The 18,259-nt window shown below is 35.6% G+C and overlaps 3 protein-coding genes across 17 annotated transcripts in view; 1 reads left to right on the forward strand and 2 right to left on the reverse strand.

Moving 5' to 3' along the window:
* LOC127862337 (DC-STAMP domain-containing protein 2-like) lies at window positions 1–3,387 on the reverse strand. The gene is made up of 4 exons (XM_052401420.1): window positions 2,606–3,387; window positions 1,976–2,037; window positions 1,759–1,869; window positions 1–1,301 (listed from the first exon to the last, which is right to left on the reverse strand). Exons 1-4 carry the CDS (start codon window positions 3,245–3,247, stop codon window positions 149–151), a joined length of 1,968 nt encoding a protein of 655 aa, XP_052257380.1. The 5' UTR covers window positions 3,248–3,387; the 3' UTR covers window positions 1–148.
* Window positions 3,337–9,270, reverse strand: LOC127862761 (uncharacterized). The gene is made up of 5 exons (XM_052402016.1): window positions 9,157–9,270; window positions 6,083–6,172; window positions 5,593–5,766; window positions 4,586–4,674; window positions 3,337–3,399 (listed from the first exon to the last, which is right to left on the reverse strand). The coding sequence occupies exons 1-5, from the start codon at window positions 9,170–9,172 to the stop codon at window positions 3,337–3,339; spliced, it is 432 nt and encodes a 143-aa protein (XP_052257976.1). The 5' UTR covers window positions 9,173–9,270.
* A 6,318-nt stretch (window positions 9,271–15,588) lies between these two features.
* The window catches only part of LOC127861378 (probable splicing factor, arginine/serine-rich 7), a 41,111-nt gene continuing 38,440 nt past the window's right edge, over window positions 15,589–18,259 (forward strand). For all 15 annotated transcript variants that reach the window (XM_052399780.1, XM_052399783.1, XM_052399784.1 and 12 more), the window contains exon 1: window positions 15,589–15,868. In XM_052399780.1, coding sequence (XP_052255740.1) covers window positions 15,741–15,868 — 128 coding nt within the window. In that variant the 5' untranslated portion in view covers window positions 15,589–15,740. The remainder of the gene's footprint in view (window positions 15,869–18,259) is intronic.

Genomic DNA, 18,259 nt, shown 5'->3' on the forward strand with positions numbered 1-18,259 from the left:
TGCACATATTATATTTAATTTCGTACGAGTACATGTACATTCCAGAAACTCTGTAAATAAAAATAGTATCTTTTGACAGAAGTTATACATAGTTATTCATTAAAATACGTTAAACAGGTACATGGATTGTACTTGGAAGTTACACAATCTACTCCTTCAAAGCGACGTCATTGTCGCAACACAGTGGACACACTCCCGCCAAAGCCGCATTGCAGTCTACACAATACATCGCCTTGCAGGTCTCTCCCGCCTTTTCCTCAGTACAATTCTTTAATGAAGATCCACTCTCGGTGTCCGTTTGTCCACAGCTCATGCACTTGCGCTGATTCCTGTTCGGAAGAACTTTTTCGAGGCACTGGCACTTTGACCTTAACCATTTTGAAAAACGCAGTTGGTCTTTAATCGTGCATTCTTTGTGAGTTGACCTAACATGTTGTCGCAAGAACCGTTGAACTCCAGCGCGACTATTTTGGATTGTCTTGTGAAGAAATGCAATCCTGGCATTTTCTTGTTCAGGATAATAATAAGCCGAAATCTTTCTTCGCAGACGCATCCCATACCCTCTGAGACACACCACACCAATAGCGACCAGATACAAGGCTAGAAACACTGGGATATTCAAGGCGTACGGTATGTTGGGAGAAGGTAAACAGCGACTGAAGTGCAAATTTGAAGAAAAGCCTTCATTGTTGTCAAGACCTTGAAAAATGACTCGGTAAAAATCGGCCACTGGTCCGTTTCCATGTACGACGATCGTTATCGTCCCGTTACTTCGGATTCCAAGTTCCAGCGAGCCGTGAATGCGTACAAGATTAAGGATATAGAAAAGGACGTAGTCGAACAAGACGACGGTGACGCAAAATATGAAGTGAAGGAACACTTGGGCTAATCCTGTAGTACAATATGTCAGCTCAAAGGTGTTCAGTTTCCATGATCTCGTGTCGACATACTTGGTCTGTTCGCTCTTCTTAAGCGGCAGTAGAGACGTCTGACCCAATCTTTCTTGCTCTGCGTCAAACGATCTGAACCCTTTCGTTATGTAAACGTTGTCATATCCATCCTTTGCTAAATACGACTTTACATAGAGAAACGACTGAATGAAAATAATAAACAATGACACAGACAGCACTTTCGTCGTAACAAAAGATATCGTGCGAAGCACATTCACTTTCTCGTCTACTTCCTTGTTTATCTCTTCTTGAATCTTCTTGGATGTTTTAGACGAATTCGCGCCACCTTTAGAGAAAACTTTCATGTCCACGTCTGCGCTAAACAACTTCAGAGAGTCGTTTAAGGCTTTCCTGAGATAGGAATGTGTTTTGTTAATGAAAGAGATAAAACAAATAAACTTCACTGACAAGTGATCACAATTTAACGAAACATTTTATTAGCAGCAATAGTTAGTACAATAATGCAACCATTAAAAAACTATCAATATCGGAGCGGGCAGCATGGAGTGTTCCAAAGTTTGAAAGCTTTGGGAGATCGATCAGATAAAAGTAGCAGCGTCATGCGAAAATGGAGTGCGCTAATGTGCACGCTGGTCTGGAGCTACGCTGGTCGTTTTTGGCATGATACTTATTTTCTCACGAATAGCAAGTAAACGCAAGCTACGAACATTCAAAATTCTTATTTAACGTTCATAAACGTCACGCCGTGGTACAAACGATTGGATTAAGACCATTTACGAACTTTATTCAATACATGCATCTGTATTTTACGTCGAAATATCTTAATTCGAATTATTCATGCACTTACTTGGTTTCGTCTGAAGCCTTAACCACGAAATTTGCGGTTGTTTTCCGGACGTCGTCACAATATCCAAACAGAGTATTCCTGGCATTAATGCACAAAGTAGGACAAATCGCACTGGAAAACAATATTTCATCATTTGAAATAGACAATTGTTTGTGGATAAACTAAAACATTGACAATATAACTACGGTAACGACAGTTCATGTGTACGGTTGCTTACTCAAATTGGTTACACGACGGCATGCATTTACTGAAGAAATCTTCAACTGGCTTCTGACATTCCTGAAAATATTAATAAGGAGCATAAGAATGATCAAACAGCTATCAATCAATAATGTTTATTGATGCATCTTTGGTAAAGTCGTTTTAAATTAATGAAGTCGTTTTTATATCATAATTTGAATCATCGCATTTAAATACATATACATATCATATACAATACATATCAGCGCAGGTCAATATTCTCTTATATCAGCATGAACAAAAAAGTTTTATAATAGAATTATAGCTCTATTACATTAATATGCAAATATGATCAAAAAGATAAAATGCATTGACATGCTGTTTGAAACCAAATAAAAAGACGAATTGTTTCAAAACGCTTTTCGGAACCTTCAAATCAATGGCAATATATTTGGTAATGCACATTATTTTATGAATATTAACAATTAGTTTGCGAATCTTTAGTTTGGTAGCTGTTTTTTTATAGAGTGATAATCAACAAAATGGTAAATGCGTATACGTCGAAGCTAAGCAAGTTATATTGTCTTGTCACTTTCTGTGTCGACATTTAAAATTGCATTTCAATATCTCTAAACGGAAACACAACACTTCGCTTTTGGGAACAAACCTGGTACAGGGCTTCGAGCGTTGGACCGGCTGTAGCGAGTGTTTGGTTAATTTCCTCGAGAGTGCTCTGTGCTTCCACTATTGAACGATGTGCAGCGAATATGGTCTTATCTAATACTTCTTTCTGTTTGTTGACATATATTGCCATATCTTTTACAGGTTCCTCAAGTTTTCTTTGCAAAACCTGAAGCTGGGTGTTGATCAAATCAATGCTGCATGCCAAACTGTTTCCACTCTCCTTGAAATTGTGGGAGATATTCGCGATTGGTCCTGATAGCATCACTCCAAAGATAATCGACAATATAATAACCCGTCCTTTACCCGTGAAAAAGTTCGGTACAAGAACGGCCATGATGCATCGGCAGATGGAGGAAAAGGCGAGACCGATGCAAACGAACACCGTGTAAACTACAGTGATGATTCCTGCTTGTAAATAGGTATAGTCGAAACTGAACCGAAGAATTACCAGGAATATCGCTCCGGTTAAAAGCCCGGAAAGAATTCCAAACATGGCTCTTATTATAGGATTTCCATCTCGTCCACTTCTTATCAGAATATCAGTACCATCTTTGAAAGCTCCTTTCTTTTCCTTTTCAAGTGTATGGTACTTCCCTAGGTTTTCGTACTTGTTGAATGAACCCATCTCATTGACGTCACCATGGTTAACTTGTCTTTTGTTTGCTTCTAGGGATGTCTGAAAGGACTCGTGCCAAGAACCGTGTGATTCAGTGCTTATCGATTGTTCAAACCGAACTCTACGGTTTTCAATGCCTTCCTTCCTCTCTGAATGAACCTCTGATAAAAATCGAAATTAATCTTTTTAGTGTTTGCATTTTTTTATGAATCGGTTACTCATAATACATACTCGCATAACGGAACTTGTTATTTAAAGCCTCTATCACGCTCAAAAACAACGAGATATTCGTGCAATATTTCGTAAAATAAAGTTTAACAATTAACAATCAATGTTCCTTATGGCAAATGCCGAAATTTCAACGCCAGATGTGGTCTGGTAAAATAGATGTTTATATAAATACAAAATGCTCGTTTTTATTTTTGTTTTGCATATTTAATTCCATTTTAATTTCCGGCAACGATATCTTTCCATACGACGCATGAACGCTAACATGATACCATTTTAGTGTTCGTGTGTCGAATGAATAGATATATCAGCGGGAAATTGAAATGTAATTAATTGTGTCACAAATAAATAAAAACGAGCATTTTGTATTTACAAAAATCTTTGTCATCATTCCACATCTAGCTTTGAAATTGGGCTATTGCTATAAGGAACACTGATTGTTTAGGTTTAGATCATTTTAATTTTACTAAATACTTTACGAAATTTTCGTTGATTTTGAGCGTTATAGAGGCTTTAAAGGACAAAAATCAATTCGTATTTAAATGTCTGTAATTAAGCGACATATTTATTAGCGAAATATTTAGTAATAGTAACCAGGAATTCCGTGCCAGATTAGCACGTGGAGGCCCATAGACAATGACACTTTTGGGGCCCACGCCACTGGCTTCTATTCGACATAGTGCTTACTATAGCGCCACTTCCCAGTCGATTTCACTCGCTTAAATTAGCAAAACAATGCGGTTTTGAAGATAAAAAATGATTGTCACTTGGTAAGAAAATAAGCCTTCAATCTAAACATAACGTTGATATGAAACAATTGGTTTTGTCAAATGATTAGATCAGGCTAAGTAAGAAACGAAAATTCTTTCGTCACTGTCACGTGGGCCCTTATGCAGTTGACTACTCTACCTAATGGGTAATCCGGGACTGCAGCAACTAAATGAAACTCGGGATTCTAAATGCTTTATTCTGTTTTAGTTTTTGCAACACTTATCATATAATGTCACTCTAATAAACGTGTTTTGCACCCTTTTCTGTTTATATGTTAAACTGCTCTATTTTTTTCGACATGATTAAAATGTAAATGTAAGATTGTTTTCGCGTGGATAGGTAATTAACTCCAGGTTCATGCTCCTTGGATGGGGATATGACGTCAGTGTCTTCTAGAGTTGCAGCATACATCGGGTTGTGTTTCATGTTTCTGTCGCCTATTTCATGCAAAATTTGGTTGATTTTAAAAGTATTTTATTTAAAAAAAAACACAAGTGGACTTCGCCCAATTGGTGCATAAATGTACAATTTGCCTTAAATTTTCACATGGTACCTTTTTGCACCAAGGGGGCAATTTAAGCCGTCAATTAACATGTTTCATTACAACATTGAAAATATACTGATATAACTTATATATACTTTTATTAGTTGTGAGCGTTAGAGAGGCAGTTTTGCAAGTCAGTCTGCTGTTAGCTACGCTAGGAACGATAACTGCAAGTCAGTCTGTCGTTAGCTACGCTAGGAACGATAAACACTGCCTGTTTATACTTCACCACTGGTGCACTGCAGCAGACAGCCTGTATGTAAACAATAGGTTCAGCTTGTGCGCCGATATTGGCCAGTCTAGTGTTTATAACAGCTTGTGCGACGACATTGGCCAGTTAATCATTGAAACGCTTCTTTCAGGGAAAACGGGGCTTAATGCTGCATTAAAAGTCTGTCATATGGGCAAAATTGCTGCTCAATAATTTAAAGAAAATAGATAAAGTATTAGATACACATAACACAACATGTAAATGATTATAGGCTTGTTATTCTTCAGCAAGGCAACCACAATTCTAAAGATGGTTGCCATTGCAGCAACCAATTGTGAAAAAAGAGACATATTGTTGTTATTTTGTCTAAGTTATCTCTATAACATAAATATGAGGATAAACAGTGCACGCACTTTCGTCCTGTGCTTTAAGACACAATCTTTATAAATGTGCATGGGTTGTGTTCCTTTCAAACTTGCGATATAAAAAGCTAAAACATAATTTTGAAAACTGAGTTGCGTCTAAGATTATGCAATAGCGAACAATTTCAGTGCCTTCAGCGCTTTGATTTATTTAATGTATTAGCACACTAATACATACCTAGGTTTTCGTACTTATTTGATGAACCTTTCTCAGTGCCATCGCCATGGTTACCGTGGCTGTGGACGTCAATTCCGAGAGGCGTCTGAAAGGACTCGTGCCAAGAACCGTTTGATTCAGTGCTCATTGATTGTTCAAACCGAACGTTTCGTGTCCCAGCGTCTTCCTTTCTCTCTAGATCAACGTCCAATAAAGATCCAAATGAATACATTTTATATGCGTATTTTACTATGTAAATGATAAAATGGAATGCGTATTTATATTTCAGTATTTCAATAAAAATGTTAAGCAATAGTAACAAGCAATTTAAATGAATTCGGGATTCGCCATGGCTTATTCTGTTGTTTTGGTTTTGTAAACATGTTCCATGCACTCCCATATAGGTGTTTTGCATTCGATGTTGTTTATGTGTATTTACTGCTCTTTTCTTGGACATTACGCTTCACAATAACATAAATTAAGATTGATTTCACGTGGATCAGGTAATTACCTCCAGACTCATCCTCTTTGGATGGGTATAGGACGTCTGTGTCGGCTAGGTTTGCATCATACATCGGGTTTTGTATAATGTTTCTGTCGCCTATTTAATGCATAATAAGGTTTGTTTTATTTCAGTCAATTTAAGAATAACAAAACGGGTTTCAAAGTCGCCAATTAACATGTTGCATTACAACATTTAAATATATTGTTTTATACACATAACCTGCTACTGAAAGTTTGCTTTTATTTTCCGATAATTGTTTACAGTTAAGGCGTTAAATTGTCATGCTCGTTACATATTGTCAAATCAGTCAAGTAATTGAACATCACGGAAAATTAGTAAATTACCCCAAAATTGGATAATAAATTTATCTCAAGTGCCGTGTACCGTCTCGTTTAACGGCAATCACTTAAAGGGGCCTTTTCACGTTTTTGGTTTATTGACAAAATTTTAAAAAGTTGTTGCAGATTAGCAAATTTTCGTTTTAGTTATGATATTTGTGAGGAAACAGTAAAACTTAACATTTACCATACTCTAAAATAGCCATTATATGCATCTTTTAACGATTGTAAAACCTGAAAATTATAAAGCGTTGCAACGCGAAGCGATTGAATAATTTGGAGAGTTCTGTTGTTATCGTTATATTTTGTAAAACTATGAAGATTGCTTATATAAATAATAAAATACGTTCGTCATTGTATGAGCACGGATGGCCGAGTGGTCTAAGTGGTGGACTTTTACTACAGGGTCATTGGTTCGATTCCTTTTAAGGGTTACTTTTTCCTTTTTTTAATTTTATTCTTGATTTTTTACTGGGCTTTTTAGATCCAATGTTTACATTTATCAATATAAAGCTTTTAATAATAAACTTCAATACATGCCAAAATCTGTGAAAAGGCCCCTTTAATGAACACGTAAAATCACTCCAGACATGAGATGGAAGGATTTCTAGGTGGTAACTGTGTTCTTGTGTTATGCAAATCCATGTTATTTTCTACAAAAATGAAATTTGTGTGTATCGTTTACATGCAAAAATGCTGAATACAAACAAGGTATGCGTCCATCGTACACGGACGCCCTCCGAAAAATGCCACTTGACAAATACTGTAAATAAGTTTTAGGTGGACATTATGTGAATTATACATCATGACTGTCTACATAAAAATATTACAAACAAGAATATCAGTGAAACTGATGGATGCTCCCCGATGCGCTTTGTCAATGTATGTGTTAATAAACACCTAAAAAATCTATTATTAGCCTCGGTGACCTTGACCTTGACCCCAGTGACCTCAAACCCCATCAAAAGGTAGAGGTCCATGCAAGGTACCTAAATGCCAAACATGAAAGCAATTGGTTAAGTATTGAAGGCGCTATGAGAAACGGTAGCAAAAGTGTGACGGAAGTAAGTGAGTGAGTGAATGAGTGAGTGAGTGAGTGTGTGAGTGAGTGAGTGAGTGAGTGAGTGAGTGAGTGAGTGAGTGAGTGAGTGAGTGAGTGAGTGAGTGAGTGAGTGAGTGAGTGAGTGAGTGAGTGAGTGAGTGAGTGAGTGAGTGAGTGAGTGAGTGAGTGAGTGAGTGAGTGAGTGAGTGAGTGAGTGAGTGAGTGAGTGAGTGAGTGAGTGAGTGAGTGAGTGAGTGAGTGAGTGAGTGAGTGAGTAAGGAAGGAAGGAAGGAAGGACAAACTGGCAACTATATGCTCCGCCGAAATTTTATTTCGGGGAGCATAAAAAAATAACAAAGAACAATAGCATTTCAACTTGTGGAGCATGCACTGTACATGCTTTCAATAAGACCTGTCTAGCTATGAAGTTTTCAGTTGATGCTCGTTTTAATGTTCATGATATGTTCGGGACATAAATTAAAAGAAACAAGGGGTAATACCAAAACAATACTTTTAGTTCTTGTCCACTGCACATACCCATCATGAGATCTGAAGATCTTTATGTTTTAATTTGATTCCTCTTTTTGTCATCAATATATGCTCCTAAGAAAATTTAATTAAACAAATTAACAAATGCAATTTACTCTAAAGGTAGGTGATAAAGATTTTTTGAGCATCGGTTTCCTGTATGAGATAACTTCCATCTCAAGTTTCAAGTTGATACGAATTTTAGTTGTCTGTGTATGTTCCAAACAAAATATAAATGCATACCTTAACAAAGCGCAATAACTCTTAAAAGAGATGAACCAGCGTTATAACACGTGTGAAATCCACATCCCCTTACTGAGATCTAATGCATCTATTACGTTCCAAGTTGATGCATCTTTACGTTTTTATTATATATGTATTTAAAATAAGGACAAAAGTTAACGAATGGCAAACACTCTAAAAATAGGGAGCAAGAATTATTGTTCTTGTGCACTGCGTATCCCATTAAGTTACCTACTAAGTAGGTTTCAAGTTGAACAATCTGGAAGTTTTTTAAGATATGTTCCTGACAATATTTCAAGCACACAAATTAATATATTTCAACAATTCAAAGGCCATTACTCCAAAGTGCATGTCTGGATGTGGCTGGTTATTTTTTATGTTTACTCTATGCTATGCTTATTAACATTGTTTGAAAGATAAATGACTATTCAATGAAGACAGGTAAAGTTAGAGAGCGGAAACACATTTAAGAAAACACACACTAAAAACTTGAATTAATACAAGGGCCCTTTCTCCATACAGGGATTTGAATATGTGAGGCGTTTTAACTTGACATACGTCTAAAGCTAATAAGTTTTTCTAGAAAGTTTGGTGATGATCCTATGAAAACTGTTTGAGTAACAGAGCGGAAATCAAAAAGTGCGGATAGAATGGCGGACTGATAAACTGACGTAGAGACAGATGGCTCGAAAACAGCATGTCTTCCTTAGGGACAGAATGGGGCATTAAAAATAAAGACTTTGAGTCATATAAAATAACAAAAATATTGTAATCGAGACCATCATAACGCTGTGTGTAAAAGCGCTAGGGATAAGATTTTAAGCTATGCTCTCAACCAGTCATACAGCAACATAATATAACTTCTACTGTATACCTAAAGATCTATGTTGATATATAACGAAGGAAAATACGCATGCAAGTTTAAATACCTAATGTTGTATCCATTGTTCTGCGTGTATTTGTTCAGACCGATTACATGCTTAGCCAACGTATTATGTTTAAATAATCATAATTTAACACATTTCATTTGTCATCAAATGATTTTAGAAACAGTGGCGTACCTAACAAAATTGATAATGTGACAAGGGTCGTCATGATACACCATGAATTAATTTAATGTTTTTCGTTGGTCGAAATAGAAATATCAGTTGTTAAAAAAGATAATTCACCGTTTCAAACAATAAAATATAACAGTAAAATTATCAATATGTTTCACTGTTTTACTGTAAACGCAATGCCATCATGTTTGCCCATTAATATATTTACACGAAATTCTCTGGTTGAAATATTCGTAAATGTAAGTAGATGGCCGAAAAGGCGTTTAATGAACATACAAATTGTTGATGTCTGGTAGAGTATACATTTTTTATTCATTCGTTATCATACAAAAATAAATATTATCATGAGTGGCGCACTATTTTTATTATCACTCGTCAATAAAAATCGATCACCCACAACACATACTCTATATTGTTCACACACCAACTAATAACCGATGCGCATATGTCTGACTAGAACTAGGCTGGTTCTTCTTGTGGGGCATAACTCAAGTACGTAAATAGTAATGAATAAAAAAATAACTGTCCCTTTTCTAAAGTTTCCAGATTTATTTCACAATATTAACGTGTATAAACATACTACATAATCCACTGTTTTAAAGATCAAAACATTACAGAGGTACATTACAGAGAATAAACGTCTGTGTTATTTTTTCACAGATAAAACTTCAATGTATACATATTTCCGGCAGCTGTTTGCAAACGCCGTGGTACATCCCCGCGGATACGCCACTGTGTCGACCGGATGACCGCATATTTCGCTGACCGGTGTCGGCTTCAACGGAAATTGTGAAAAAAAGATTGTGAAAAACGTGCTTCCGTTCACTATAGTGCTTTCCGCTGACTAATCAATATGCTCTTAATGTGAAATTATATTGTACACGTTTGCCAAATTATCGACAAATTACATATGAGAAGTGTGTATGCCTCATAAATTTCTATGCATGTTTGTAATAAATGGCGATTATTGTTCCTTTCCCGAGTGCCTTGTGTTATCGCGATTAGTCCGTCGTGTGTCGTGGTTCGTCAACAGTTAGGTTGTTGTGAAAACTTAAGAAGCAACAATTGGAAGTTTATTGGTCAGATATTTTTGTCAATGTCACAATGTCAAGTTGAATAAAACACTACTGAAAACTATGGAAGTCAAATTTGTATCCAAACACATTAAAGTTCGTCAGTTTTTTTTGTCGTATGTTGTCATAATAGGTTGGAAATGATTCCGCTCTTTTAAAAAGTATGATCACCAGGTTGTTAGGATGTTTTTCATTAACTAAATTTTCCAATATTATTGGAAAATTTAGATTGCATGTTAACACTCTATAATTAGTATTGCCCATTGGGTCATTGTCGACCTGAAATGGCTTGAAGTCACCCGGGGGTGACTAGAAGCCGATTCATGTTACCATGGGGTGACTTCAAGCCGATGCTAGTCAACCGGTCGGCTTGAAGTCACCCCAGGGTGACATGAATCGGATTGAAGTCACCATAGGGTGACAAGAATCGGCTTCTAGTCACCCCCGAGTGCCTTCAAGACATTTCAGGTCGACAATGACCCAATGAGCATTATTATTATGTATAAAATCAACTTAAAACTTGATCTAAACACGTTTTAATGATATATAACATACCGGTAGTTTGAATGCGTTTCCGCTTCGTTGCAAAAAGACCGCCATGGCGTGGAGCAGTTTAAAGGAGATACAAAAAATAAATCAACCAATCATTATCATATAGAACAACATTTGACATCACAAATTTGTGACACCGCGTTTAAATATCAGCTTTTAGTATATCCATGGTCATTTTAGCCCTCATGTTAGTCTGTGTTTTATGCTATATTATAATTCATTATTTATTTAGCATTACCGGATATTTGTTTTAAACTAATGCTGCACATGCGTACATACAGTTTCAACAACAAGGGATTATGTTTTCCGAATAATATAATTTGTTTCAGCTGTTAATTACTTCCCCCTTCCAAAAACATATTTTCCGATCAGTACCTCCTGTTCGATAAGAGAGACCATCCAATCTTAGAGATAAGCCAAAGATAACACCGTATTATTTTCGGCATAGCTGTTTAACCCAGCTTTTCGCCATAAATAATGGCCTTTCTCATCAACCCAAGAAATGCTGGGGAATTTCCCGTCACTAGACCCGAATGAATACATCCGATTGTTTTTGGCTAATTATAGAGAAATCCCCCACAACATTGGAAACATTACTATGCCTTTTACGGCATATACGATGTGATTGTCGTGTTCCGCGGATTCTATTGCATGCTTGTTTGTGCAATTGTTTGTTGATTAGTGTGTATATACATGTAATCTAATATATCAAATGTTTACAAGATAAGTATTGATGCAAAGCATCAAAGGGCGTCGGGAATTTCAGTGTAAAAGGCACTCAATGAAGTTACATGGAACGATTTTTTTCTACTGTAAATATTAATATATTTGCCGATTATTTTAAACAAAATAGAAAGAGATACTGGTATAACAATTATCCATGATTTTGTGTTATAACCCCCAAATAAACATTATCTGTGATGTTATGTTATAACCCCAAATAACCATTATCTATGATTTTGTGTTGTAACCCCCAAATATGTCATAGTTCATTTTATTTACATTAATGGAACAGAACTGTGTAGGTTTTAAAAAATCTGCTTCATCTTGTAAGCTTCATTTCATATTTTTCTCAACTTCAAGGGGAGATGATTCTGAACTTATTCTTACGTTGCTCATTTTCGATAAGGGTTGAGTACTCATTGATATGAAAACACTGTAATAGTTTTAATGTGTTTACGACCCCCACCCCCTAACACATATATTTCATGGGCAAAATAAAAACAAAAAATGGTTACAATAAAACAGCATATTTATTTAAACTAAAATGTCTACATCAAAACAAAAAGTTAACATAGAACACAAATAAAATAATTTGATTCTACTGGGGCTCAAACCTTGGGCCTCTCATATGTGAAGCGAGCGTGTAACCACTACACTACGGAACCGCTTGAAAAATCACCTTCTAACTAAGATATTAATAAGCGACTGTAGTGTAACGGTTATCAATAAAGCAATAAACCGTGCAATCGCTGTCGTCTTGTAAAATTGATGAAAATACGTGTTAATCAAAACTCGAACAGCAAAAGTCTGCGCTATTGTTAGAAAAACCACAAAAATAAATATATTTTGATTATGTTTTGTTTTTATACAAAACCAGAAAGTTTCACCGGTTTGCGTATTTGCCCAGTTCCTGTGATCTTTTATTATTGCCCAGTCCCTGTGATCAGTTTTTAATTAAAAGAATTACCTTTGCATTATTGGCAATAAATGTTGTAGTAAATGTAATAGGCACAAATGCAGCACATATTTACACTAATTTACACCCAAAAAAAATCACCACTATGCAAGATATTCTGACAACAAAAATGTATACATTGATCCGTAAAATAACTTCTCCTCCCATAAGCGAAAAAAACGTATTACATACTAGTCGCCGCACTTCAGTACTTAACTATATTTGCTAATATAATAAGCATAATGATCCACATGTATGCATATCTTTATGTTATTTGTTAGATACTCTATTGTCAACATTTATTTTACGGAAATAACACGTATCTTTATACATGTCTGATTATACAATTTGCTGCCTTTTATAACCAATGCAATATATGTTGGCTATTTCATTCTATTAATTAGCATAATAACCCACATGATATACTTAAAATGTCCATTTTGTATTTAGTTCATTTTCCATATATTTTGACAGCATAATAGCTGATTGCCACCCTGACGCATAAATTCTTTGTACCAATGCGGTTACTAGTATTTTGTGTTTTCCTACTACTGTCATGTATTATGTTTTATTGTATGTACACTACTAAATTCAATGTTCACTCACTTTTCACATGACTTTTTGATATGTCTAATATAATATGGTTAAGACTGACGATGTACTATTTACAAGTCGTAATACATATCTGTTCTGTTCTGTAAAATTGTGTAGTGTCAAGAAATCCGGACGACTCTCTGTATGTCCATACGAAACATACCGATAGACACAAGTGTTAACCCATTTACAGTTTTAATGCGCATTAAATTCCATCTCACAGTATATCAGGGTCTGTTCTCGGTCAGTAAATCATCTGGGGAAGACAGAATGGATTCGAATCGATAAACACCTTAATGACCTTATGTTGATAAATAACTATTGCTCTTAGATAGAAAATTAAACGATTTTTGGAACGAAATTCATTGTCAGAAAAATACCGAAATAGAAAATTGTCATGGTAAGAGGTAAATCGTTAATTTATCACTGCGTGTCGTTTGCTGTCAGCTTGTCTTGAAATTATGGGATACGGATAGGTCCAAAAGTCGTATTCGTATCAAACGGTTTAGTTAGAACTGTATCAGACGGCTTATAAACCGTATGATACGCTTTAAACCGTATGATACGTTTTTAAGTATTTTGGACCGGTTCGAATGTTAAACCGTATGATTCGAAACTGTATGATACGAATCGTATCAGACGGTTTATGACGGGTAATATTCAATGTCAAATCAGCCAATCAGATCTAAAAATAGATTTATTCAGTGTAAACCGTATGATACGGTTTACGCTAAATTGTATGATACGAATCGTAAACCGTCTGATACGAATCGTAGCATACGGTTTCGCACCAAACAGTTAAGCGTACAATCGGTCCAAAAGTCAAAACCGTCTGATACGATCGTATCAGACGGTTTTAGGGTCGTATCAGACGGTTTATGACCCCAAAACCGTCTGATACGGTCCTAGCTAAACCGTTTGATACGATGGTATGATACGAATACGACTTTTGGACCTATCCGTATCCCATATAAAATCGTTCCTGTCAGCCAGAATAGGCTTTCGACATTTGCCAGTGAACTATAAAGAACACAGTTTGACTTCAATTTTTATCGAAAAGTATCGTGGTCAAATATTCCATTTACAAGACACAAAGAGATTTTCTAAGACCCGCGCCATGCGAAAATGGGTCTTTTGTCATTTGCGGCCAGAATAGCAAGGAAAGATAGCTAGGAAGACTAGGACATTGTGCAGGCTTGGCTTGAGCTACGGTGGCCGCCTACGACATAAGACCCATTTTCGCACTAAGTGACGATAAAAGTGTGACTTGCATATGTGGCGAAAAACTGCGTCTAGGGCAAATGATAGAAACGTTTACTTCGATGACGAACATATAAATTATAAAGTCGTGAATAAATAATAAGCCATGTTAGGATACATAAAATGTGATTGCATGTAGTACCCGGTATTTGTTGTAATCTACGAACACTATCGATGTTTGAATGTACGCCCACTTAATAACAAATATTTCTTGTGATGGGTACGCGACTAACAAGTGAAAACAACAAAAACAACCACAACAATTAAACGTTTGTTTTCAATTTAATTATTTACAAACATAAATTGTTTTCCTATAATATAAAATTCGGATTTACTCCGAATATTTTTAAAAGATATTTCTATGATAAATATTTTATAATTGTAATGGTTATGTGTTGGTGAATCCATATGTACGAAAGCGGGTTGAGTTTTTCTTTCGTTCCCATGGCATTCTAAGTCAAGTGCACAATAAGCCAACTTTTGCTATTGTATACGCTCCTAAGGCTCGATTGGTCAATGTCGGCTCGGGGACTACTTAAATGTACCCCGGTGCGGAAAATAGACTGAAACGTACCCGGGAATTCTAGCGCTTAATTGGTCGTTGTCGGCAATTTTTTTTTGCAATTTAAATATATTCATTTTTGTGTCAATATTCTGTAAAATGGCCTCTATATTATCGAAACTCATACCAAAAAGCATGTTGAGGCAGGGTTTTTTTTTTCAAAGAGAATTTTGTTTCGTATTCCGTAGCGCGTTAAAAACATTTGGTGTTGGAAAAGATTGACGTGACGAGCAATCGTGACAGTTCACCTATACTGGTGGAGAAGACAAAGAGATAACAGATTGGAATTGGGCGGGAACGAAACTCGGGTACAGTCTGAATTGGCCTGGTACGTGTTACTATACTAGTTTCAGGGAACGTGTACATATCTTCTTGTTCCACGTGTGCACGAACCAAACATTTTTTCGTTCTTTTATAATAGTATAATAGTAAAGTCAAACAGGAACGAATATAAATAATTGCATAGTCAAATTACCCTGCTTACTTAGGATATAAACTATCGTAAGTTTAAAATAGGGTACCAGTACAGTACGTAAACTTATTTCGTTGAGTGTAACCTATTGATAGCTTGTATTTCCATTCTTCGCTTTGATTATCTTTGGGGTTTTAGTAAACGGCAGAAAACGTGAGGATTGAACGAATACAATCATTTAAAAGCAAAGCTTTTTGCCTTCACAATGGACTTCATTTCAAGAGACATTTAACTATTTAGTTGCAAGAAAGTAGAGGGAACAAAATGTCGGACAAGATTGAAACGCGGGTGGTGCAGGTGTCAAATATCGCGCCGAATGCAACCCGTGAACAAATGAAAACACTCTTCAGTTATTTAGGTCATATCGACGAAATCAAGATGTATCCATCAGAGTGAGTGTTATTTATTGTATTTTTTTTATCCATTCCAGACAATACCAAACTTCGTCGGACCGACGGACATTAGTTGCAATAATCCAACTCCCAGCTATTGACCCTCCGGGTCTGGGAGTTGCAACTGGTTTCGCAATTTACCATAGCAAAATCTCCGCCGGGATTTCAGGCAGGGATTTATTGGTAAAATTAGCAACATAAACTATTTTCTGGCATGAATTAACACAAATAGATCGTCAATATATCTATAATGAGCAAATTAAAATAACTTACATGATGTGGTGTGCTATCAGAAGAAAGATTTTAATCAAAGCTTCAAACACGTCAAGCGTAAATGTAAATGTCAACTTGTTTGCATATCGAACAGTTTTTATTAACCAAAAGAAAAATTAAAGGAACGCATGCGGTGTGTTTACAACATGTACTAATAAACGGTTTACCTATGCTTTTCTCCGAACATACAATTTATGTTTTTAAGAAAGGTTATTTTCCAATATTAAATATTTGTTTAAAATGGACAGAAATTTTATATATAATTTGTTCAAATTTTAATAATACTTATGTTAATTGTATATGAATAGCGCTCAGACAACAGACATAAGGAAGAAACAAAAGGAACGATGACCCTTAGATCTGCCGTAAGGGAATTATAACACAACAGCATCTACAGCAGCAACATTTATTAGCTCTAAAGCATACAATTGCTTTAAGCCATAAACAAAATAGAAAATAACAAAAGTGTAGTGCATGGATTATAAGAATTATGAAAACTAGGAATTGATAGAAGTTACAAAAAGTAATCACTGATAAGTAACATAAGTTGTATGACTTTCAATTGATAATGACTTATTCATCAGATACTTAAATAAGGTAAGACATAAATTAAAAATTCACTTCTAAGTAACATAAGACTTATCACTTTAATATTGATATTGAGTGTAATTCATTGACTTCTGAGATATACATTATTATACATTATAACAATAAGTAAAACACTGGAGCATGATTTAAGAACAATGATTTATATAAAACAACCCATTCAAAGTGTAACTTGTATTCATACATATATTCGAACACCATATATTTATATGTATAGATACATATAATCAGGGATTTCCCCAGGCGATTTTAGCCCAGCGGACTAAAATGCGTGCGCTTGACATTTTCACAAGAGCTTGCAAGCTTTAATCCGAATGCTGTCTACATTCGGCCAACGTTCAATCAAAACATGCAGGCTCTTATCAGCGGTGTGTGCATAAGGGGCATAGGTAAATCGTATGAACGATTTACGGGTCGTTAATGGGAATCGATTATGGTCGTAATATCACCTATTTATTTTAGCTCGATTGCATCGAAAGCCGTATGCTTTTATAAACGCTCTCGAATCTGTTTCCTGGGACTGGAACCAGTACCTGGTGTCTTTTGGGGGAGATCGAAGGAACGCTCACAGTGAGGTTTTAACCCGTGACTTCCCGATCGCTAGGCGGACACCATATCCACTACGCCACGGCGATCTTTTAAATATTTTAATTGTTAACGACTATTGCAGAAAATAAAAAAGTATAAAGAACTTGCTTCAAAAATAAACCGTAACTGATGTGTGTTGCGGTTGTGCGTAATTAAAGTTATGAATACAATTAATTGGAATCAAAAGTCTTATTTGATTGCTCCCGACCATTTAAAATTTGTTCACACTATTTTCTTAACGGCGATTATAACTTCACAGTACCAACATTTAATATATTCAGATACAATATATACATATATATAGTTTCTTTCATATTTACGGAATTCGCTATATACCTAAAACACATTTTTCTTTAGTCTCTGTGCATGACAGAATACAATCTAATAAACGACAAGAAATTGAAAGCAAGATTTTCCATTGGTCACAGAATGTTTTTCAATCATTTTTTTGCTTTCTGTTTATTTTGGTTGTTATTTAATTTTATAATATATGACTTGACTGAAATGAACTGAGGACAAATACATAAATATTATGAAATTTTGTGTTTTAGTAGCTCCAAAGTAGTGTGGATTTTGATTTATAACATTTAGAAAGTATATAAAGAAATCGACACCAACCGCCTGCCGCTGTGCCTGACCAAATTTCTGGGGAAATGCCAGTACATATATATTCTTCGCTTGTTATTCTTGTCTGTGTATCATTACATTCTCATCAGTGACAATTATCAAATAAAAAATCTCTCCAAAACACCTATAACACCAACACATCCGCATTTTGCACAGCACCTCGAACAACACTGACAAAGATCACACTCACATACAGAACAATTCTTTAAAACGCAACCTTCCCTAACGCATAACTCACTTTCACCCATCTCTTTAGTTAACAAAGTCTTTAATACTGACAGCCTCAAGCACTCAACA

Source organism: Dreissena polymorpha, chromosome 16 (genome assembly GCF_020536995.1).
Source record: "Dreissena polymorpha isolate Duluth1 chromosome 16, UMN_Dpol_1.0, whole genome shotgun sequence".
Classification (NCBI taxonomy): domain Eukaryota; kingdom Metazoa; phylum Mollusca; class Bivalvia; order Myida; family Dreissenidae; genus Dreissena; species Dreissena polymorpha.

What these genes read in the sequence shown, in the direction of transcription:
- LOC127862337 (XM_052401420.1), bottom strand. Translation starts at nt 3,247, where the DNA reads ATGGGTTCATTCAACAAGTACGAAAACCTAGGGAAGTACCATACACTT. An exon ending in CGCTCGAAGCCCTGTACCAG is followed by an intron (nt 2,038 to 2,605) that starts GTTTGTTCCCAA and finishes TAATATTTTCAG; the next exon opens with GAATGTCAGAAGCCAGTTGA. An exon ending in AAGGCTTCAGACGAAACCAA is followed by an intron (nt 1,302 to 1,758) that starts GTAAGTGCATGA and finishes TTCCTATCTCAG; the next exon opens with GAAAGCCTTAAACGACTCTC.
- LOC127862761 (XM_052402016.1), bottom strand. An exon ending in CAAAGAGGATGAGTCTGGAG is followed by an intron (nt 5,767 to 6,082) that starts GTAATTACCTGA and finishes ACGTTGATCTAG; the next exon opens with AGAGAAAGGAAGACGCTGGG. An exon ending in CCAAGGAGCATGAACCTGGA is followed by an intron (nt 3,400 to 4,585) that starts GTTAATTACCTA and finishes GATTTTTATCAG; the next exon opens with AGGTTCATTCAGAGAGGAAG.